Below are 23,475 nucleotides of genomic sequence, written 5' to 3' on the forward strand. Positions count from 1 at the left end.
CGGGAGCGACGTTTGTGTCACTTCCGATTTATCGTAATTTTAAATTTATTTGTTAAAATCAAACTAATGTCTCGGAAAAGGGCACCACGTCACTTTTTACAAGTTTAACTTTAGGCGAAATGACGACAAACCTTTTTAATCAGTCTCATAATCTGAAGTTTGCTACACTTTACGACATTTTGAGTCCTAGGTTACAGAGGTTTGCTTAAACTCAGAACACACACAAAATACGACCAAGAGTGGAATTTTATGGGATTTTTAATGAAACACACAGCTACAACTACAAACTACAAAAATAAAATAACACTAAAGATAAAAGAAAGAAAGAAAACGAGGCGTACGCAGATCAGCTGGGCTTTGGGGGTGGTCTTCCTCCGGACCTCAGGTGGAAACGAAGCAGGTTTGGTTGAAGAAAAACAAGATGCACGAAAATAAAAAGAAAAAAAGAAATGGGAAAGGAAAGTTGTTGTCCCGTTTGGGATGCGCTCATAACTTTCCTGCCGGTTGACATGGTGGCGTGCCGAGCCCGTCGACCGATCGGGGCTAGGGAAAGCGATCGGAGCCGCATGGCCGACTTCTTCGATTGAAAACGCCGCAGGCTTGGTTGTGGCGGGCATTTGCGCACATGGTGGCTCCCGGAGGTGCCCGAGGACAAAGAAAACAAAAAAAAGGGAGAGGCGGTTGGCCAGAGGCCACCCAGTTGGCGAGCTGCCAGCAAGGTACGAGGAGAGGAGGAACAAGACTAGACGCAACTCATGTAAACTCAGAGTTAAACACCCCAGAGGTGGGGCATAGGAAGAGGGATTGCCGACTTGAAGACCACACCCATCAGCCTGAATCTTGTCTACAAATTTGACTAAATGGGTTTAAAATCATATTAATCTAAAACACTCCCAACTTTGTACTCTCACGCATAGAGTCATTGTTTAAACTTTGGTTGTGGCAGATGGGTTGCTTATTGTTCAACACAACATTTTGTACTGTTTGATTTCAAATCATGAACAGCTTTCAAAATCTTGTAGAGGACCTGTCGAACTGAGAATAGTGACACAGACACCAAGGCATACATTTGGAATATTTCTACAGTTTGGAAGATATCAAAACGGACATTTAATCTTCTGTTAAATAAAGGCACGTCCACAAGTTCTGGCCCTTGCAGTTCCTCTCAACGCCAGTGGGTGGAGCCTCACACGCATGGGTGAATATTAACCACATAGTCTCCCCCAACCATTTGGTCCGGCCAGGCGTCTTTTGAAGACAGGAATCAAGATTTGACGGGAAGCTGCTAATTAGGTTGCGGTCCACTTGACGTACACCAGGCATTGTCCTAGTCGCCGTCTCACAGCAGGGCAGCATTGAGGATTGGGGTTCTCAGGTGGTTGTGAGTCTCTGTGGCGCCTCGATTTGCGGAGCGCATGTCCGCTACAAATCCCCCCTTTGTCGGCGAAAGGTCAGCTCGATTGCGTGTTTTGGTCTCCTTTGAAGCCGCCACAGGTTGGCAGGTTCACACAGCAATAGAGTTACCAGAGTACAACATTAGTGCATACCACCCCTCCTTTATGGCTATTACAGGTGTCCATGACAGCTTCTTACTCAATGTGTGTGCCTATATGGGAATATAGATGTCAATGTTGTTTCTATGTGGTGAGGTCAAGAGATTGTGTAGTTGAGAGAAACAGGGGAAAAGAATACCACGAACGTTACCGAAAAGTCTTTGTAGGGCTCTTCAAAGATAAGAGAAAGAGAAGACGAGAAGGGAAAAAGTAAAAAAAAAAATGTAATTCGGCCCAGCTTCCTCCTAGCAAACAGAGGGAGTCTCCAAAAAAAAGAAAAAGGGCAAAACAAAAACTCTACTATAAGGGGTGAACCACTCAAATAATAACCAATAAGAAGAGGTGAAAGGCAGGTGTTCTAGTCTGTACAAAGGAAAGGAAACTTAGCCTAAGTCAAAGAGGAAGCAAGGAGGTCCGGGAATGTTCGGTCAGAGGGGGAGGACCTCCTGCGCGGTTTGAGATGGGACATTTTCGAGCTCAGCCATTCCTTTCTACCGGAAGACCCCAGGCAAGCATGGACCGGAAGACCCCAGGCAAGCATGGGATTGCTCTTCTGAGCAGCGCCGCCGCTCCTGGGTCTTTCGGTAGAGCAGGGAGGTTAGGCTGCAAATCATGTAGTGGTCGAGGATGGTTAGGGCCACTGTGTTAAGGTCTGTAGCACAGTCGGAATGAGCAAACAGGAGTTTTGACACCATAGTGTTGGTGATGTCAAGCGCCTGAGTTCCTTCAAATATAATTTGTTCCAGCATTGCAGGGCCAAATTCAAATTTGCGCTATTTGAGAAACTTGGAAATCACAATTTGGCTGTCGTAACTGCTGGATGGTAGGTGGTACCAAGTGGCATCCTCACTATGCAACGTAGCATCTTTTTATGACATCTTTGATTGCGCCAGCAACAAGAAAGCTTTTTCTTTGGAACTCAGGATTTACATGTAGAGCTGTGGAGCTTGTAAGAAAAGACCTGAGGTGGGGATTGGTGGGGCCTGTCAGGGCCATAGACCAAGTGATTTTAGTAGAGCTGAGGGGTCCCAAATGTGCCCTTTTGCCAAGTTGTCTAGAAAGGGTGCAATTTCACAGAGCCTGTCGTTTATCAATATGTCACCAATCTGTGTGTGAGCATAAAACGTTAGGAGCGCAGACGACAGCGTGGTTATGGCCTACCTATTTTGGTTTAAAATTACATTGCAAATGTTGAGAACTAAAATGGCTACTTTTAGCAGGTTGCTTAGCAACCAGGAATTGACTACTTTGTTAGCCATGTATTGTCGGGTGGTTGGGATTTTACACTGCAATTCTTGGAGTTGTCACTCGATAGTAGTAAGGCTACAAATGTCACCAGTGGGGGCGCTGTGGATGTGTTTTATTTTGGTTGTTATGTTAGCGGTTTGCGGCGGAGCAGCGCGTTTGGTTTCACCTGTGTCTTGGTTGAGCATCTGCGTTGGCAGACTTGGTGTAGCAAGGAGGTTGTCACGGAGACTCGGCTTGCTTGCCCGTTCCGGTCTCACCGTGTTGACCATCCTTTGTTTCGTGCATGGTGCATTGTGGGCGGAGTCTTGTGTGACCCAACCCTCCCCCCTCCCCTTCGCTGCGTGGAGTCACGAGTGGCTGAGAAGTGAGCTCCACGGGGGCAAAGTAAGAAAAGTCCACGATAATGCAAATGAGCAGGTGCAAAGCCAAGGAGAAACCAGAGTGAAGCTTGCGCAGGAAGGAAGAATCGAGAGAGTGGCCGCCAAGGCAAACCACGGAAAAATTTAATGAAAAGCAGGCAACTTTGACAAGTAAAACCACGTAGAGCAGAGGAGGACGGCTGGGAACCAACACATAGGGAATTGCACATCACAAGTGGTCGTTGCAGGTGCACCAGAAGAGTTGGGTTGGTGTTGCCTTGGGAATGAAAGGGTGGGCGGTGTGGGGAAAAAGATGGCACTGAGGTGCACTTGGCAAGGTGTAAAGAACAAGTGCACAGGAAGTCTGAGGTCTCTGTAAGAGACAATGTCCCCATGTCCTTTTGCTGTTGAAGCCATGCGTGTGTGAAAATCACAAAAGAGGCACAATGACTTAACGGTCACTGAGAGTGATGGCCAGCTAATCAAGAAAGACACAATCAAGTTTAGAGTGACAGCTGAATGGGTGGACCAATGATGATGGTCGGGGCCCATAATATGCGACTCATAGGGCGCAGTTTTCCATCTCACCGAGGGGTCTTGTGGTCTCGAAAGCTTGGAATAATGGTCGGTGTCACGAGAGCGACCACTGGTGGACATCTTCAGCATTTCCAGTGTGCACATCCCTTTCGTCAAGCTGTCATCTGGCTACCATTTTGGTAGCCGCAACGCATCCAGGAGTCTCAGAGCGTCGCACTGGGAGGATTCTCTATTGTGTTCTGGCCGCTTCAGGGGCCGGCGCACCTGTGCATAAATCTCACGCCTAGTGTAGTAAATTAATGGCATGAAACGACTTAGCAGATTTTGTCCAATGAGCAAAGGTACTGACTTGACAGGTGACACGAGCACAGGATGAATTATGGAATGGGGCCCTATTGTCCAAAGTACCCACACGAGTGAGCTTAAGAGGGTGTTCACCAAAGCAAGGGGGCGAATTGTCATTTTGCAGTGTTGACGGTTGAGTGTACGGCTGTCTTGCTGTACTTTGTCACGCAGTAGGTGTACTTTGTCATGCAGTAGGTCAAACAGGGTCCTCGGACATGACAGTGATGTCTGCTGCAGTATCCACGAGTCCGTCATATTGGAACGTACGTTCAAGTGTGGTTATTAAGTAAAATTTCCCTGACGTGTCATTAACGGTGAGTTGACCTAGAAGACGCCGAAATGGCTGCTTGTCTTTTTTGTTTGACAGGTAGCTGGAGGGCGGCATGCTGGACGACTGATTAGAGCGTCAGCCTCACAGTTCTGTGGACCCGGGTTCAATCCTGTGTGGAGTTTGCATGTTCTCCCCGTGCCTCCGGGCACTCCGGTTTCCTCCCACATCCCAAAAACATGCATTAATTGGTGACTCTAAATTGCCCGTAGGTGTGACTGTGAGTGCGAATGGTTGTTTGTTTGTTTGTATGTGCCCTGCGATTGGCTGGCAACCAGTTCAGGGTGTACCCCGCCTCCAGCCCGATGACAGCTGGGATAGGCTCCAGCACGCCCGCGACCCTAGTGAGGAGAAGCGGCTCAGAAAATGGATGGATGGAGGTAGCTGGAGTCATTCAGTGAGTCACAGGGCATGGTTGGAGACTGTTGAGGTCTGATTGTCGAACTGGGTTTTGGTCCGCGAATCTTGATTTTAGTCATGGGTGCTACCTGGTCATTGCAGTGTTCGATTATGTGCTTGCCCACGGTCTGTTGGACGGGACGCTTGTCATCTCTCATTGGAGAATCAGCAGAATCCACAGAGACGTCGGAGTCAGAACAGACCATCACAGCGGGATGGCTGAGCTCACGGGCGTGGCCTCCAAGCAGTGGCTCAGGCTGTCTTGGGTCTTACTTCATATTATTCGCCAAGCTGCAGATGATCTCAAGGATAGCATGTGCAGCAGTACCTGATTCTTTGTTAGCGACCCCTTGTGGGGTTGCGAAGAAGGATACATGACTTTTGGGCTTGTCACATTCCAGCGAACCGGACCAGGCGTCAGTTTTTTCCCGCAAATGTTCGAAGTTTTGGCGTGCGTCATGGTTTTGGTAGCTCAAGCCACAACTATTGTGATCCGACAGCTTTGTGTTGGTCTTTTTATGAATAGCGAAGCCTTCAACGGCTAGGTCGCGCAGTTGTGAGCTGGACAGCTTACGGGGGGATGCTTCTTACCCCAAATGTTGCTTTACATACGGATGCATGTTTTCAACAAAAATAGTTTTAAAATGTATGTCTTCCTCCATGTTGGGTTTGTTTAAATTTCCGAAGTACGCTTTATGCAAACGGCAGTAATAAGCTTGTGGCGTTTCGAGGCTCTCCTGTTTAACAGTAAGAGCCGCCAGGAACCCGGTTGGGGCCTCTGGATCGTCAAATTCTTGAGACAAAGCCCGACAGAGGGCTTGATAGTTTGACAATACATGTGGCGGTTGTCGTTCGATTAAGTTACTTACTTTCTGGTTAGCTGTAACTCTAATAAGGTACAATCTATGGTCTGTAATAGCGGAAGGAAGTCGTTTCAGGTAAAAGTCAATGTCTCTCTGCAGTGTCGTGTGAACCGTCACATTTAGGTTTGAATTTTTTTTCAATCTTTTATTTCACAATCGCGATTGATTATAAGGGATTGACTGGTTCATACACGGAACCTCATCCCTGTCATTCCGAGGAACCTGGCAGAAGACATCAGTCTTTGTTCCTTCGCTTTTGTCCAGGATATTTTGTGTTTTTGCAACCATGTGGCCTACCAGAGTGCAATTGTGGATGGAGCTTGCTGGTTTTGATAATCCTGATCCATGTCCACTCTCCGGTGACTGCACTCCTCCAACCCTCCACTGCTGAGGTTCTGCATCTCCGCTTTCAGCTGTCCTGGGGGTCGCTATTGGCACTCCACCTTCACTATGGGTCCCGTTATAACTTCCACCTCTATGAGGCCACAACGTTAAAATCCATCTGGTCCAAGACTCGATGCCTGCCACGAAACACTTGCAGAAGAATCGACTAGACTGTGTTAGCCAGCCTAGCTCGGTCGGCAAACAATTCACTCCGAACGGACAACACAACCACAATGCAAAGGAATTTCCAAGCCCTATTTCATTTGGTTTTGTTAGACAGTGTTGTTTACCATAGGTAAGTTTTTAATATACGAGGTTCTACCATTGGTGCAATACGTGTGACAACTGAGGCGCTAGAGGGTACTATTTGTTTGGATGCAATTCACATTTTAAACAATAGATGGGAGTAATTCCTACACATTGGCCCTCGAATGTCAAGGCAGATCCTTTTGGACCACAGTCACCAGATATGCATACAAGTGGACAAATCCTCCTCAAATCTGGTGTCACCAATTTACAAGCACTGCAAGGATAACCACAGACACAGTTGTAACTCAAATCCACACTCTCACTAAAGCTCCACTGACATTCCAGTCGAGCCTCAGAAATTCAGATGGACACGGACAGGCACTCATGAACAATATTTTCTCAGTCATGCAAAAACAAAATGAAATCACTGCATTATTGATCTCGCAACGGTGTCTTTCTTCCATGTCCAAAAGGGATATAGGTTTTTAATGGTGAGTACTGTACCAAACATTCATATAATCCTTTAAACAGTATGGAAAGCAGGAACAAAGACTCCAAAGAGACTTGTGAGAGGATGTTGAAGCACTATGGAAGATGTCAACTACATGCATCAATCCATCCAACCATTTTCAACACCGCTTATTATGGTTAGGGTCGCGGGGCACTGGAGCCTATTCCAGCTGACTTCGGGCGAAAGGCGGACTACACCCTGAACTGGTCGCAAGTCAGTCGCAGGGCTCATACACACATGGACAACCATTTGCACTCACACCGTCACTGAGTGGGAACTGAACCCACGCTGCCTGCACCAAAGTCAGGAGAGTGGACCACTTCACCATCAGTGAGTGATACATGCATGCACTTGATATACCTGTTAATATGTGCGTTATCATCAAGATCATCAAGAAGCTGCCTTACCGGTTTGGGGATAAATGGAGATCTGTGGCTTGTGATAGCCAGGGCCCAGTATTTCAAAACATTTAATCCGGATCAGATTAGTCTGGATAGGATTAAATCTCAAAATGGAGTATTTCAAACCAGGATATGCGATACTGGTTTTAGTAAAAGTAGGATATGGATTTGGTAATCCAATGATACCCAGAATCTTGATCAAATGCTGTTCTTGGTAGGGTATTTAAAAATTACAAGGTGGAGATGATAGTTTTGATGCTAGAGATTATCCTGACTTGATTGGAAGGGTGGATCAAGCAAGGTTTCAAGGTGGCTATAGAGAGACACAATACATTGTATGGTCTACTGTTTTTTTTTTTTGTCCTGTTCGGCTGTTAGTTCAAGCATAATGGGAAATATGTATCCCTTTTATGCCGAAACAGTTTTACTGTGTCACAGTGGAGTTTTTAAGATTCCGCTGTGGTATTATAATTGAGGGTTATTGAGAATCAGACTTAATCAGTCGAACAAAACAAAGTTTCATTGTATGGTCTACTAACACTGACTCTCAGGATGGAAGGATGGCTACGGCCGTTTTTCAATTGTGATTTCTTAAATTTTTCCTGGAAAAAATAACAGATAAAACCTGAAATATCAGAGTACAAAATACACATTAATCGCCATCGTAAGAGCCCCCGTACAAGATCACAATAAGCTAAATACAATACATGGTGATATTGCACAAATATAGACTGACGCAATTTCCAGTCACAAAATTTTACTCACATTTTTTTCACTAAATATCAATATTAACATAACCTTAAACACCCCCATTTTGGACAGTCAACTGCGACTCAGTGATTCTCAAACTGTGGTACGAGTACCACGATTGGTTTGCGGATTCCTCATGAAAGAATCACTGCCTATGTACAGTTTAGTTGTATTTAACCTGTAATTTCACATTTGTACATTTGAATGTTCAACTTTCATTTAAATATTATACTACTTACTTATGGACATGAACATTTCACCAGATTTTGGGAACAACCCAAGTAATCCATACATACAAAGAAAGTAGAACAAATGAGATCAGAAATTAAGTAATGTGTAATAATGTGAAATTACACAGGGAAAAGGGATCGAACACGGCAACTGGTATTTATTTAATACTTTGTACAAAAGCCAAAAGCCTCAGCTTCAAGACGCTTCCTGTATGGAGAAACTAGTCGCATGCATTGCTCTGGTGTGATTTTGGCCCATTCCTTCACACAAGCTGTCTTCAAATTTTGAAGGTTCCATGGGCCTCTTTTATGGACCTTGAGTTTCAGTTCTTTCCATAGATTTTCAATTGGATTCATCTCAGGTGATTGGCTGGCCGATTTGAGCAGCTTTATTGTTTTTCTTTGAAAACAATTGAGTTTCCTTGGCAGTATGTTTTGGATCATTATCCTGATGAAATTTCAAAACTCATTTCATTTTTATCATCCTCGTAGATGGCAGCAGATTTTTATCAATGTCTCGGTAGATTTACCCTTTCATCCTTCCTTCAGTAACGTGAAGTTTAAGTACCATTTGCTGAAAACCAGCCCCACACCATCATGTTCCCACCTCCAAACTTCAAAGTTGGTTTGGTATTTTTAGTGTGATGTGCAGTGCCATTTCTCCTCCAAACGTGGTGTGCATTATGGCATCCTAGTAGTTCAATTTTGCTCTCATCCGACCAGACTATATTCTCCCAGTATTTAACTGGCTTGTTCAAATATTTTTCAGCAAACTTTAAACGAGCTTTCACATCCTTTTGGGCAATGGGGTTTTGCCTGGTGAGCGTGCATACAGGCCATGGCGGCGGAGTGCATTACTCACTGTTTTCCTTGTGACAACAGTACCTGCTAATTCCAGCTCTTTTTGAAACTCTCCACAAGTGGTCCTTGGCTCTTGGACAACTCTTTTGATTATTCTTTGCACTCTTCTGTCAGAAATCTTGTGAGGAGCACCTGATAGAGGCAAATTTATGGTGGTAAGATTGGCTTTCCATTCAGGTATAGTGGCCCCAACCGTGCTCACTGGAACATTCAGAAGCTTAGATATGCGCCTGTAACCAATGCCATCGTTATCTTTTGCAACAATTACTTTGCGATGGTCTTGAGACAGATCTTTGCTCTTAGCCATCATGAGACGTGTCTTGACTCACACCTTGGCAAAGAGACCTTTTTGTAGGTCATCAATTAGGACTGAACCAGCTGATATTCATTTGCACTGACAAGGGACTGGATTGCTGTTTGATTATTGATCGGTTTTAGGTGTTGTCTTGGCTTTCCATGCCTTCATGCACCTCCCTTTCTTTATGTGTGTTAATTTCTGATCTTATTTGTTCTACTTTCTTTGTATGTATGGGTTTCTTGGGTTGTTCGCAACATTGGTGAAAGTTTCTTGTCAATAGCACCTTTGGAAATATATTTAGTGAGAGAAATTGTGACGTGTTAAATACATATTTCAGCTGCTGTAAATAATTATTTTGGTCAGTAATTGCATTAAACTAAGTATAAACACTTTACTCCAAGATAATGAATTGCTTTTCCAGGTAATTCACAAGTGCATTTTCTTTAGAAGAAGAGACTAAGAACATATTTTTGTGATAAAAGCAACTTGAAGAATAGGAGAATAAAAATTAAAGTGGTGGAGGGTAAAAATACAATTGTGCTTAATGATTGATGTGCCCACAGTTGGAAAAAAAAAGGGTACAACGTGAGAAAATCGCCTTCTAAAGGAACATGGATTGTGTTTTGGCTGTCTGCGTAAAGGACACGTCAGGACACGTTGTAGATGTATTTTACTGCTTTTTTACATCATGGCCAGGGGACTACAGATGAAAACTAGCCTTCTGGCTAATTCTGGCTTTTTTAACCATGTGTACTTCATGTGTTTTATGAAATTGCATTGTCCCCTTTCAAAAATAAACTGATAAACTAACAAAGACTGCAGAAAGTGGCTTAACTGCAACCTATGCGATTTAAAGCATCCCTCAATGCCTCATATTCACTGGGGAAAAATGAAACGGACAAAGAGCCAGCAGAAGTGAAGGAAACAGCAAAATGCAGTCCCGAAACCTTTGTTTATACACGTGACCTCACTGGGGAGAACTGCAAGCTCTCAGTAGTGCCTGTGAGAGTGAAGGCTAAGAAAGGGAATTTTCATAGGATTATAAGGAAGTAGAGATAGGGGTAGTTGCAAATAAGTTTTAGTTCTTCCTACTCTTTTTTGAATATTTATAATTTAACTTTAGTTTCATTTTTGTTCAAATCTTGTTTATTTATTTCTGTTACTTTTTCACAATTTTAAATAAATTCAATTCAATTCAAGGGAATGCTACAGCGCATACATACAAGAACTGCAGCATTTTGTACAGTGGAACAAAATGACCTCATCTGAGGAAAGCACACTTACCTCAAATTTACTCTGAGATAGATTTGCTGATTGGCTTGGATCTACCAAAGGCTCTGAAACTACTTAATGTAATCCGGAATGTGGAAGACGGGCCATCAAAACCATGTTTGGTTGGCCAGTTGATGCGCAGAAGTGGTTTAAGTGTCAATAGGATATCAGTTGTGAGCTGTGGAAGCAGCAATTCAAAGCTGACCCAAGAGTGTCAGTGATGACCAAGAACCTTCAAAGGAAGACCAGCAGTTCTTGGAGCTAGACTCAAAGCCTGTCAAGATGAACAATAACCATTATTGCATTGGATTACCTTTAAAGGAAATGAACATATGCTTGCCTGACAACATACGTGTCATGGAGCAATGCATGCTGAACTTAAAGAGAAGATTCAAAAGAGATTCTTCATGGATTTGTTTTTAACCTGATCGTGTCATGCTGAGTCCACTCAATCATCTCGGCGGCTTTTCATTGATAGCAGTCGCTGAACCCCGTTTCGTTCAACTGTACAAGTAGTTCTTAGCAATAATATCAAATTAGAGATGCTTGTAGCTTAATCAAGCCCTATGGGGGCACAAGCAAGTGCAACCCGTAGGCTGGTCACAAGCCTAAGATCGGGAGTTGGTTGACATGATGATTAGGAGAAAGGTTGATATATTGTGTGTCCAGGAGAGCAGATGGAAAGGCAGTGAGGCTCTAAGTTTAGGGGCGGGGTTCAAATGATTTTACCATGGTGTAGATGGGAAGCGAAATGGAGTCGGGGTTATTTTAAAGGAAGAGTTAGTGAAGAATGTCTTGGAGGTAGTTGAGAGCATCTCAGGCAGAGAGAGGGTCGTGATAGGTGCAGATTGTAATGGGCATGCTGGTGAAGGAATCAGGGGTGATGAAGAAGTGATGGGTGAATTTGGCATCCAGGAAAGGAATTTGGAGGGACAGACGGTGGTAGACTTTGTAAAAGGGATGGAAATGGCTATAGTGAACACTATCTCCCAGAAGAGGCAGGAACATAGGGTGACCTACAAGAGTGGAGGTCAAAGCACGCAGGTGGATTGCATCTTGTGCAGAAGATGTAATTTGAAGGAGGTTACTGACTGTAAGGTACTGGTAAGGGAGAGTGTAGCTAGACAGCATAGGATGATGGTGTGGAAGATGACTCTGGTGGTGGAGAGGAAGATTAAGAAGACAAAGGCAGAGCAGAGAACCATGTGGTGGAAGCTGAGAAAGAAAAAGTGTTGTGTGGCTTTTGAGGTGAGACAGGCTCTCGGTGGACAGGAGCACCTTCCAGAAGACTAGAACACTCCCAGCAAAGGTGATCAGAGAAACAGGCAGGAGAGTCCTTGGTCTATATTCCGGAAGCAAAGGGGACAAGGAAACCATACAAGGAAAGACTTGTGTGCCTAAGAACTTCAGTTATGTGTTGTACTAGGGTACAACACAAACAAAAGCACAAATGGAGCACAACGCGAGGAAGAAAACCAGTACAAAGTTACAGACGAAACCAAAACCTACACAAGGCGAGAAACGAGAAACAGACCATCACAATGTACTTACGAGCAAAAAGACTGATGAAAAATATCTATTGGCGGGATAAGCAGAGTAAGGAACAAGCACAAGACTAAAACAAAGCTGTGGCAATGGTGGCAAGCAAAGAACAATAACTCGGCATCTTCCTTCTGTCTTTCCTGCGTTTAAAAGTTGCCACATTACCCTGAAAAAGTAATTTAGTTACTTTACTGGTTACTTGATTTTAAAAGTAATTAAGTAAGATTACACGTTAATTTATTAGCCACATTGAGCAGCTGCCAAGTGGCAGTAATATCATATAAGATTACTACAAGGACGATCGGTACGAAAAGAGCATTATCTTAACTGTACACATATGGACACCCTTATGTCTGAACATGGTTTTTGTTATGGAAACTCCGTGATGAGCAAAGAAGTCCAATAACAGAGTTCTGGTCGGGGAAGGGGGATTATTCCCAATCACACCTTTCTTGGTCTTACTGTCATTGCCCATGTGAGTGTTGAAGTCCCCCAGCAGAATGAGGGAATCCCGAGGAGGGGGAGGGGCGCTCTCCAGCACCCCTCCAAGGACTCCAAAAAGGGTGGGTATTCTGAGATGCTGTGTGGTCCATAGGCACAGACAACAGTCAGAACCAGTCCGCCCACCCGAAGGCAGAGGGAGGCTACCCTCTTGTCCACTGTGGTGAAACCTAACATACAGGCACCGAGACATGGGGGAATCAGTATACCCACACCTGCTTGGCACCTCTCACTTTGGGCAACTCCAGAGTGGATGAAAGTCCAACCCCTTTCGTGCCCGGCTTTCGAGAAGACTGGTACCAGAGCCCAAGCTGTGTGTCCAGGTGAGCCCGACTATATCCAGTCGGAATTTCTTAACACACTCAGGCTCTTTCCCTGCCAGAGAGTTGGCATTCCACGTCCCTAGAACCTGTTTCGGTTGCTGGGGATCGGACCACCAAGGTCCCCGACTTCGGCTTCCGCCCAGCTCACACTGCACCCAATCCCCTTGGCACCTGCTGCAGGTGGGGTGCCCATGTGAAGGGTGGCCCACGTTGTCTTTTCGGGCTGTGCCCGGCTACCAGGTGCTCGCCATCATGCCCCACCTAGCTGGCTCCAGAGGGGGGCCCGGTGACCCACGTCCGGGTGAGCGAAAACGAGGTCCAGTATTTGTACTCATCATAAGGGGTTTTTGAGCATGCTTTTTCTGGTCCCTCACCTAGGACCTGTTTGCCATGGGTGACCCTACTAGGGGCGTGAAGCCCCAGAGAACTTAGCTCCTAGGATCCTTGGGACAGACAAACCTCTCCACCACGATAAGTTGACGGCTCAAGGAGGGGCAGTTACAAGTTATCTGTCAAAAAAATTTAGTTAGTAACATAATCCAAGCACCATCAAATGAAAGTCACGAATATTTTCAATAACCTTTTCACTACTCTGATACCAAATATGCTAAGAAAGACAAAATAAATTAAATATCAATACAACATATATTTATATTTACTGTATTTGTCTGGTCTTTTCCGTCTTATGAATGTATGTTTTTGGAATCCAGGAGGATCTTGGAGCACCCAGAATTCAAATCCAAAACCTCAAAACTGTGAGGCAGACATGCTAACCACTTGTTTACCGTACTGGAGATGCTGGATGGATGGATGGATGGATGGACAGACAGACAGAGAGACATAGGTAGATCGATTAATTGATTGATTCAGGGCCATTTTAAGCAATTGCTGAGTTGCATGTGGAAAGCTGTTTTGAGGTTTCCGTGAAAGCAACACCTTACTTCATTACCGGTGCAGGGATCTCATTTAAAGTGCATCCCATGTCTGCAACGCACAAAAATGAGCAGGAACAGAAAAAGCATGGTGACAGACGCACGTACTCTTATGTGTACAAGTGTTGCTGAAGTGCTTCAGCGAATCATTATCCACTAAAAGTACAAGTCCCATCTTGGTGCTAGCCAGTAGCCAATCAGAGGCAGAGTAGGGCGGTTTATCGTTCCATAAATACAATTGACACAATACTTTTTTTTCGGACTCGATACATTTTCATTGTTGTGGTAACAAACGGCGTGCTGTTCACGACTCAGCCAGCGGTTGGCGGAACGGCTTTGGCTCCATAGATGCACAGACCTGGAACACTGGAACAGTAGAAAGTTAACTATTTATTAAGTTTGCTAGCCCGTGAGCTAACTAGCTAGTGAGCTAAGGAGCTAAACAGCTCTCTCTGACTCGTGGCGACATACAGGTCACTAACTGGCGGACCGCTGTCCGTGTCTGGACCCAGAAGCAGTCTGATACGTACCCACACCATAGCCAAAAACCAAAGGTTATCATCAAGACACACGGGGCGCTTCTATTTTAAGTGCCGCAAAATATTACAGGCTTTTCGGTAGTAATGAACCGTGCCGACCAATTACATGAGTTCGGCTACTCCCTTCAGCCAATCAAATCTGCATCTCAGTCCATAATCACTTTTTGCGCACAGCCCAGACAGGGACGAGGTGAAACGTAGCAGGGGAGAGAGAAAGAGGCTCAGCGTTTAAGTTGAGTTAAAGACAGAGAAAGATCAGAAAATGACCGATAAAGGAAGAAAACATTTAAAACAGTGCTAAAAGTGGAACAGTCAATGTCATTTTTGTTACTTCTCAGTGGGAAGTTCCCACTGGGAGCACTTATTAAAAGTGCATACGTGAAACGCCATTATGAAACAAAACAAAGGTTTGAACAAACAATCTCTAAAACTGTTTATTTGTTAAGATTTGTTAAATTTAAATAAGTGTATGCAAAATCGTTTGAGACTTCACTGTCGTGTCCAGATGCCAAACAGAATAGCGGAAACTCAAACTTTTATTTTCTCATGTTTAGCATTTTATTTGAACACATAACTTTCTCTTTTATTTACTTGCTCTTATTGTGAAATGCAGTCCTACTTTTATTTAGTAAATGACACACAGTCGTGCTCATACTATATCTTAGATTACCAGGGCAGAATTTGTAACATGTGTACAGTTCTTTATTATGCTCTCATATCATTATATCAGTGGCATAAAAAAAAATACTTCCACGATACTATCGTTTATCGTGAAAATTTTTGGGAAACTATATTGTTCTAAAAAATTTGCTATCGTGACAGGCCTAAACACGTCAGGTCAAGCATATTTGTGTAGCTCTTTATCACAAAAGACACTCAAAGGTCTTCACAGGCCCACAGTGGGCAATGATTGACGACATCCCCTAATCTACACCCCCCAATCGGACCAGAAAAAACTCAAAACCCCATCCATCCATCAATTTTCGACACCACTTATCCTCACTAGGGTCGCGGGTATGCTGGAGAATATCCCAGCTAACTGCGGGCAGGAGGCGGGGTACACCCTGAACTGGTCGCCAGCCAATTGCAAGCCCCATAGAAACAAACAACCATTAGCTCTCACAATCATACCAACAGACAATTTAGAGTCTTCAATCAACCTACCGTGCATGATTTTGGGATGTGGGAGGAAACCGGAGTACCCAGAGAAAACCCACGCTGGCACAGGGAGAACGTGCAAACTCGACACAGGCGAGGTCGGATTTGAATCCGCGTCCTCAGAACTATGAGGCAGATGTGCTAACCAGTTGTCCACTCTCAAAACCTCATTTGGAGAAAAATTAAACCTTCAGAAGGGACCGCAGATGACCAGGTTGCTATGGATGTCGAGTGGGCAACGTGTCACATAGTCTGGTGCTGTGCAATGTTCATTACGATGACAAGATGCTGTACAATGTTGTTTGAGATGACATAAGAGTCCATTTAAAGAGAAAAAGTGCTGCAGGGTAGATGCCTTTGGTGGTTCTGCCTCAGAACCTGGCCTGTTTATTCGGAGCAGAATGCTCCATTGCAACGACTCCAGGGTAAGTGGTCCACCTCAGATCTTGTCTCATTTGGTCGGTGCAGAATCCATGCAGCAACAGCCTCACATTTGGTCATCACCACCTGCTCGGAGAAGTGGGGGGGGAGGATGGGACAAGCGGCATTAAAAACAGGCCTACATGTACTTTAACTAAATGCCAAAGAGTAGAAGTAAGTCTTAAGTCGGGATTCAAACATTTCTACAGAGGTAGGTGCTCATCCGTGGGTAGGGCATTCCATAGTACTGGAGCCCAAATAGAAAATGCTCTAGAGCCAGCGGACTTCTTTCTGACTCTCTGAGTCACCAAAAAGACCAGTGTGTTGAGAACCTAGGTTTCGGCACAGAACATACAGTAACAGTAAATCAGTGCGACACGAGGGTGATAAGCCATGTAATATTTTGTAGGCAGACTTGGGGAGTAACGGAATACATGTAGCGGCATTACGTCTTCAGAATAGTAAACACAATTTAACTATAATCCAGTACAGTTCCAGAAAAATATGTAAATGTAATCAGATTAAAGGGACATTTATAACAAAATTGGAATATTTCGCAGGATTACATTTTTAACGCGGGCAGAGAGTGGCTGGTTGTTGATTTGAGCCCTTGACCGCTCTCAAACTCGTGCGCCGAGCAACCTTTTTGGGAGTTTTGCAGTGCAAGAAGTGGAATAAGTGGTCACAATGGACATCAATGGAATATGGTTTTTTTGTTGGCCAACAGTTAAATTACGCTGGCCACTGTATGTTTGTGTTGTCTTCCCAAACGCGGCGAGTTTAAAAGCAAATTGAAGACTATGGATGTGACTGTTATGATTGTATATTCACTGGAGGATTTATTCATTTTAGTGGTGATGGTTTAGTGGTACATTCGCCTGACTTCGGAGCAGGCAGCATGGGTTCAGTTCCCACTCAGTGACGGTGTGAATGTGAGTGCGAATGGTTGTCCGTGTCTATATGTGCCCTGCAACTGACTGGCAACCAGTTCAGGATGTAGTCTGCCATTCACCCAAAGTCAGCTGGGATAGGCTCCAGCATCCCGTGACCCTTAACAGGATAAGCGGTACTGAAAATGGCTAGACGGATTTATTCATTTTGGATAACACTCTGTGATGTCAGTTATCCCAACTGCTAGAGAGGCTATAGAAGGAGCTAGTATAGCCCTACAGCCGAACCTTGTGAGTAAATACTTCACTGTGCCGTCACCGATCACCCACTGCTTGACTTATTTAAACACTGTACTGTATTGCCAATACCAGCTGCTAAACTTGTGACCGGGAATGAAATAGTTTTTCCGTGACCATGACATTTCAAAATTACGTGTGTGCATGCGCGCATGTGTCAAACGAGATCTTTTTTTCCCATTTCACTCTTAATAACAAAAGACTAGTCATGGAAAGGATTTAACACTTCATGAAGCTCGTAAATCTAATTTCCCTCATGGGATGAATAAAGTATCCATCCATCCAACTAGTAACTGGATCGGAATACATTTTTAAAGTAACCCTCCCAACCCTGTTTATAAGTCAGTAACAAAACCTTAAAATCACATCTTAAGTGGACCAGCAGCCAATGCAAGTTGGCCAGTATTGGAGTAATATGATCAATATTTCTCGTCCTCGTTAAAAGTCTTGCTGCAGAGGGTTGTACTAACTGTAGGATTTTAATACTAGACATGAAGACGAGAAAGCACCATGTTACAATAGTCCAGGTGAGACGTAACAAATGCATCAACGATGATCTCTGCATCTCTAATGGATAGGCCTGTTAGGGTTGGCCTCAGCCGACAAGTGGATCCGAAAGCAGGCAAAAACAATTCTAGAGCCATTCAATAGTTGTATTCAAAAACCAAGGGCGCATACAAGCGTGCAAAACCACCAAATAAAACTAACTCAAACTACATTGACAAAAGGTCTCGTGTGGAGACTAATATAAAAGGAAACTAGTAACTATGGGAGGTGGATGGTGCCACAGCAGACGGAAGGAGAATCAAGCTAAAGCAAGCGGAATCTATTAAACACTATGCTGAGAGTAAAACAAAAGCAAATCCTACCTACACAAGGCAGAGAAACAAAATACAAAAAAAAAATAAAATTGAACCTGCACAAGGTAAAAAACAAAGAGAATCACGGCAGTACTTACTAAAACTTAGAAAAAGTACACTGGTGAACAAGTGATGGCTACCAAACTGTTAGGTCAATGGTGACAAGCAATCTGAGTCAATAATCCAGCACCTTCCTTCTGCTCTGACAGCAATAATTGCCAACAGGTAGGAGTAGGAAGTTCCGCCCACCAGCGTTTTCAAAGGTGACTGTGAACAACCTAAAAAAGAAGTGAACAGGATGCAGGAAAACGGGAAGATAACAAGGCCCATCCTATCCGTGTTTTAGCAACATTGTGGAGATGAAAAAAAACCAAAACGGTTTTGCCAATATTGTTAATATTCATTTGAAGGGAGTGAGTTAAATCATGTATAATGCCGATATCTTTTGCTGAGTCATTTTGGGTAATGGTACTTTTGTCAAAAATCAGACTGGTGTCCTTACACAAGTGCCTGTGTCTAGCAGGGCCAGTAAGCAAAAGCTTGTTTTTTTTCCAGGGTTAAGTAGCAAAACGTTACAGGACATCCGTTGTTTAATCTCAGCGAGACACGCCTCCAGATTGCAGAAATCGCTTAGGTTAGTTTTAATGCTATGTATAGTTGGCTATCAACTGCATAACAGTGAAAGCTAATCTTGTATTTGCATATGATATTGCCAAGCGGCAGCATATTAATACTGAACAAGTACTGAGTGTAAGACACTCAAAATGACAATTGCTCTCGGTCTGGATCTTGCCTGTTGGAGTGAGGATGACCATGAAAAAGGTAGCGGAGCAACCTCAAAGCATGTGGCATGTACTTATTGATAATCGAAAGGTAATTGGGACCTCAGTCACCAACAAAACAGTTGGTAACTCATTGTACTGTAATGGACAAAGATTTTGCAGTGCCTGCACAATCCTCCAGTTTAATCTAACCTTAAAGTATCACCAACCAGCCACAGCAGTATGAACGCTTGCACAATAGTCTATTGCCAAATAATCTGCGATGCAGAGATAATAATGTTGAGTTTGGATTGGCACTGTCCGAGAGATATTAATTTAACAATGTTAATTAGAATGGTTGAGGTTGCAGTGGTGTATAACTTTACTACATCATACTGACAGCTGCCACATGTGCAGTGAGTGTTTTTACTGTCATGTAACTAAGCGCTGCACTTGCGCTGTAAACTCTAACCACGACAAAAACATTGTTAAATTATTTACATCTCTGAAAGTGTCAGTCAAACAGAGCATTATTTTAAATCCACAATACATGATAGTGCATTTATTTTGAATATGATATTGTGGTCAATATTTCGGCTAGTCAGTCTTGGTCTCTTCTAATTAATCATTAACCATGCTGTTTTTGTCTTCTGATTGCTTCTTTCAATGCAGATGATGCTTATCTTCTGACAGGACTAAACATAGAGGAGATCTATCCAGACACAAGTAGTTTTATCACTTATGATGGCTCAATGACCATCCCTCCATGTTTTGAGACTGCCACGTGGATCCTGATGAACAAGCCAGTTTACGTCACACGCATGCAGGTGAGCCTAAATTGGCTACAGAATTCAGAAATATAGACCGCTCAGCACTGATGACTTTGCTAAAATATAAATGGTCCAATCTGAAGAGTTCAAATGCAAAAACAGTGAAGTGCCTGTTAAACAAAAATAGAGCCACACCTGCTACCAGATGCCTATCACGGCATCATTTGATGGTGCATTTCCTAACCCTGCAAAACCAAATTACTATGTAAAAATAAAGATTTAATTGCAGAAACCGACAAGCCTCAAATGCATTTACCATTATCTAAATTGAATCCAGTCACAAGCCCATATGTGTTTGTCATCACGAACTTGTCACGTACATCCTTAAACATGTCTGCGCCCGTTATTTCTTGTTAACTTGCAGCGCAGATAGCTTGGACTGTTCTTGAAAGTGAGCATAAAATATAATTGCGTGGAACAGTCCAAGGGAGATGATTTCATGAAACTCGTCAGTGTAGTGGTATGTCGGTTGCAAACGAACCGTTGCAAAGGCTCCCATCATTCACTTCAAGAGCCTTTGAAATGAACGATGGGAGTGGGCTCATGGCTGGGAGCAGTTTTTTTAATGTTTTTTTTTTTCTTTTTTCTGTTCCACAAACAACCTACTTACGTGTACTGTTCACCCATGACTTGAGTTACAGGAGAAAGGACAAGAAAGGGAGCCATCTGTTAATGAATGCCTGTGAGTGTCTACTGCAACTGTTGCGCCAACCAAAGTTCAACAATATGCAAAAATATTACACCCTTTTGATGGTCATTTGTGTTTACATTCTTTTAGTATATACTGTATTTTGTAGCACTTATGAGTAGGTGAATTAATAAAGCAATATAAATAATGCATATTTGATACAATGTACTTTTCAAATAAGCAATTCATTTTACACATAATTTGGTAATAAATTAAATGAAGCAACAACAACAACAAAGATTTAGGTGCCACTCGGAAGCCTAAAGCGGCAGCTCAATTTTAGGGACCGACCCTAAAGACCACCCGGACCACCATCAAGACTGGTTCCAGCCACCAAATGGGGGTTGTAATGGATTTTGACCCTCATTTGAGAGACCACAGAGCCTTGTCTCCTGTTTTCTAATCCCCTTAAGCAAACCACAACCATTCCTCTGTTCAACCACCAAGTAGGCAGGATCTCTGTTTTACATCACAATGACAATCACCCAGATACAACTGGTTCTTCTTCCCACCTAAAACTCAACAACAAAGGCTTCCATGTAAGAAGAAGCGACAGATGGCCCCAAAATGTCTGTGACATTTCCTCAGGGCCCACAGTTTACACTGTGGGATGAAGAGTGATTGATGACTGCTCAACGGAGAACAATCCCTCTTATCACCCAGTGCCAGTGCTTTTCTGATTTTGTCTCTCATAGGTGAGGTATACCTATGATGAAAATTACAGGCCTCTCTCATCTTTTTAACTGGGAGAACTTGCACAATTGGTAGCTGGCTAAATACTTTTTTGCCCCACTGTATAAAATTTAGGAGAAAGTGACGACAAACCTTTTATCAGTCTCATAATCTAAAGGTTGCTACATTTTATGAAATACGAGTTCTAGATGACAGAGGCTTACTTAAACTCAAAAGACACACAAAACACAACCAAGAGGGGAATTGTATAGAGTATTTAATTAAATCTACGAGGTATCTATAGGGAAACACAAAGAGGCTAACTACAGGAAGAGAATAAGGAAGAAAAATATAGTTGTACAAAAAGGGAAATAGGACATAGTGTGCTGCTGGGCTAAAAATGTGAATGTAAGCGTTTAATGCGTTGAGTCTGAGTGAGATGGAGCAAAGTTGGGATTTTGTGTGACGCTAGTAATTTCCCCAAAATTATTAGGCACTCATCTTGTACGTTTTGGCTACGTCTACTCAAAACCATAGATCAGCTGGTCGGTGGGATGGTCTGTCTCAGTCGTCTCGGGAAGCACGGAGACAGCTTTGGTCCAATGAGAAAAAGGATGCAGAAAAATGAAACAAAAACAAAAGAGGCGGAAGAGGGGAAATTATTGTTCGTCACACCTCGTTGGGAGAATATGACCGTCTCTCTCCCCGCCTGTTTCCGGGATCTGCTAGCAAGTTCAGAGAACTGACATTTGGCTGGGAGCGTATCTGGTAGCTCAGCAGTTCGGGAGGCTTAGCAGCAGTGATCCACAGAGGCTAGGGAGCCGGAGCTCCATCCCCAAGGCCCGCAGTTACCGAGCCGCGTGCCCAAACAAAAGGAAGGGGAGGGGCAGGGGCGGCGACACAGCCGAGCCGCGCCGAGGAAAAAAAAGAGTGCCAGACACGACAGAAGGCTAGACACGAAAGAGCAGGAGGAGGTGGGAGTCAGAGGTTAAATACCCAGGGGGCATGTCTCAGAGGACTGGACAAGACCACACTCGACTCGAATTTAGTCTACGAGCTTGGCCATAAAAGTGGTGTAAAAATCATATCTTAATATAAAATACTCCCAACTTTGATCTCTTTATTCATAGATCAAGCATATAGAATGATTGTGTAAATTTTAGCCTTGCCAAATCAATTGTTTATGGTTGAATCATATTTCATGCTATTTGGGGCTTCAAATCAGGACAAACAGTTCTCAAAGTATTGAAGCTGCACCGGTAAAGTTGACACACTGACACAGACATCAAGGCATACATTTGGAATATTTCTGCAGAGGTCATGAAATATCAAGACACATTTTATCTTCAGTTAGAACCCTGAATGGAAGCCCATGGGTTTCAGTACTCTCAAACGCCAGGGGGTGGCGCATTATGTGCCTGTTTGAATATTAAGCAAATAGTTTGTTGCTGTATTTGCATTCCCTCATTGATCTGTCTCTTTTGGCTGCTGTCAGTTCAAACGAAGAAAAGGACTCTGACTGTAAGCCAAGATTTCAAAGGGGCATGCTAATTAATTTGGGATCCAGGAGGCGTCTTCTAGTGGCTGTGTCAAACGGCAGGGCCGCAGGGAAGAATGCAGTTTATCAAGCTGTTGGGGAGTCACTGTGACACCTCAGGTTGCGGGGAGCATGTCCGCTACACCAGGCTACTGAGAGAAACCTCCAGTCATTACGCAAATTACAGTCTCAACCCTCAACACACAGAAGCTACTGTCTATAGTGCAGTTAATTTTAAACAAGAGCACTTGGGTCACGCTGTACGTTTGGTTGACAGACCAAACCTAAAGCGTGACCTGCCAACAAGCCCAACGGCAGGAAAGGTTATGATCATATCTCCCCGCAGCCTGCATGACCACCAGTTTTCAATTTTGGGTCTTTTCGCACTTTTACTTCATCTTTTCCTTGACCATGAGATGGCTGAAAAAGAACACCTTCGAGTCTGTTACCAAGTGATCCACCAATAGTGAGTAAACATTGCAGTAACTCCCAGAATAAGTACAAATTGGTACATATTAGTGTGGGGTTGGTTTAAAGATCTTACGAGTCCCAACTTTATTCTCGCTCAATGCTCATCAGTTCATTCACACTCCTCTCAAGTTAAGCAATTCACTCTTCCCCATTTCCGCATAGAGTAGACAATAAATATCCCAAATACAAATATTTCAGGGATATGCATGCTTTAGTGGGAACTGGGACAAGTTATTATAAATAAGTGGAATGGCCACTGAATGGAATAATGGAATGGAATCAATATTTTGGTGTTTGTATAGTGGGGGAGGGCTGACTCATGCCAGAAAGTATACGCACTTGTCTTTTGTGACAAGGCTAGTTTTAAGCCCCACTCAAAAAATCCAGCCAGTTGAGGTGGCAAAAAAGTTGAAGGCTATGTCCCAACAATTCAGTACTAGATTGTTCTCAGTCTTTGCACGTTTTC

The 23,475-nt window shown here is 43.6% G+C and overlaps 1 protein-coding gene across 13 annotated transcripts in view; it reads left to right on the top strand.

The window, feature by feature from the left end:
* ca10a (carbonic anhydrase Xa) overlaps positions 1-23,475 on the top strand; it is a 176,190-nt gene that overhangs the window by 113,747 nt on the left and 38,968 nt on the right. For 11 of the 13 annotated variants that reach the window (XM_061755757.1, XM_061755761.1, XM_061755764.1 and 8 more), the window contains one exon: positions 19,484-19,638. In XM_061755757.1, the coding sequence (XP_061611741.1) occupies positions 19,484-19,638 (155 nt within the window). Of the gene's footprint in view, positions 1-19,483; positions 19,639-20,282; positions 20,480-23,475 lie in introns of those variants that run through there. The other 2 variants (XM_061755767.1, XR_009785619.1) reach the window with 2 other exon arrangements.

Source organism: Phyllopteryx taeniolatus, chromosome 19 (genome assembly GCF_024500385.1).
Source record: "Phyllopteryx taeniolatus isolate TA_2022b chromosome 19, UOR_Ptae_1.2, whole genome shotgun sequence".
In the NCBI taxonomy this organism is placed as follows: domain Eukaryota; kingdom Metazoa; phylum Chordata; class Actinopteri; order Syngnathiformes; family Syngnathidae; genus Phyllopteryx; species Phyllopteryx taeniolatus.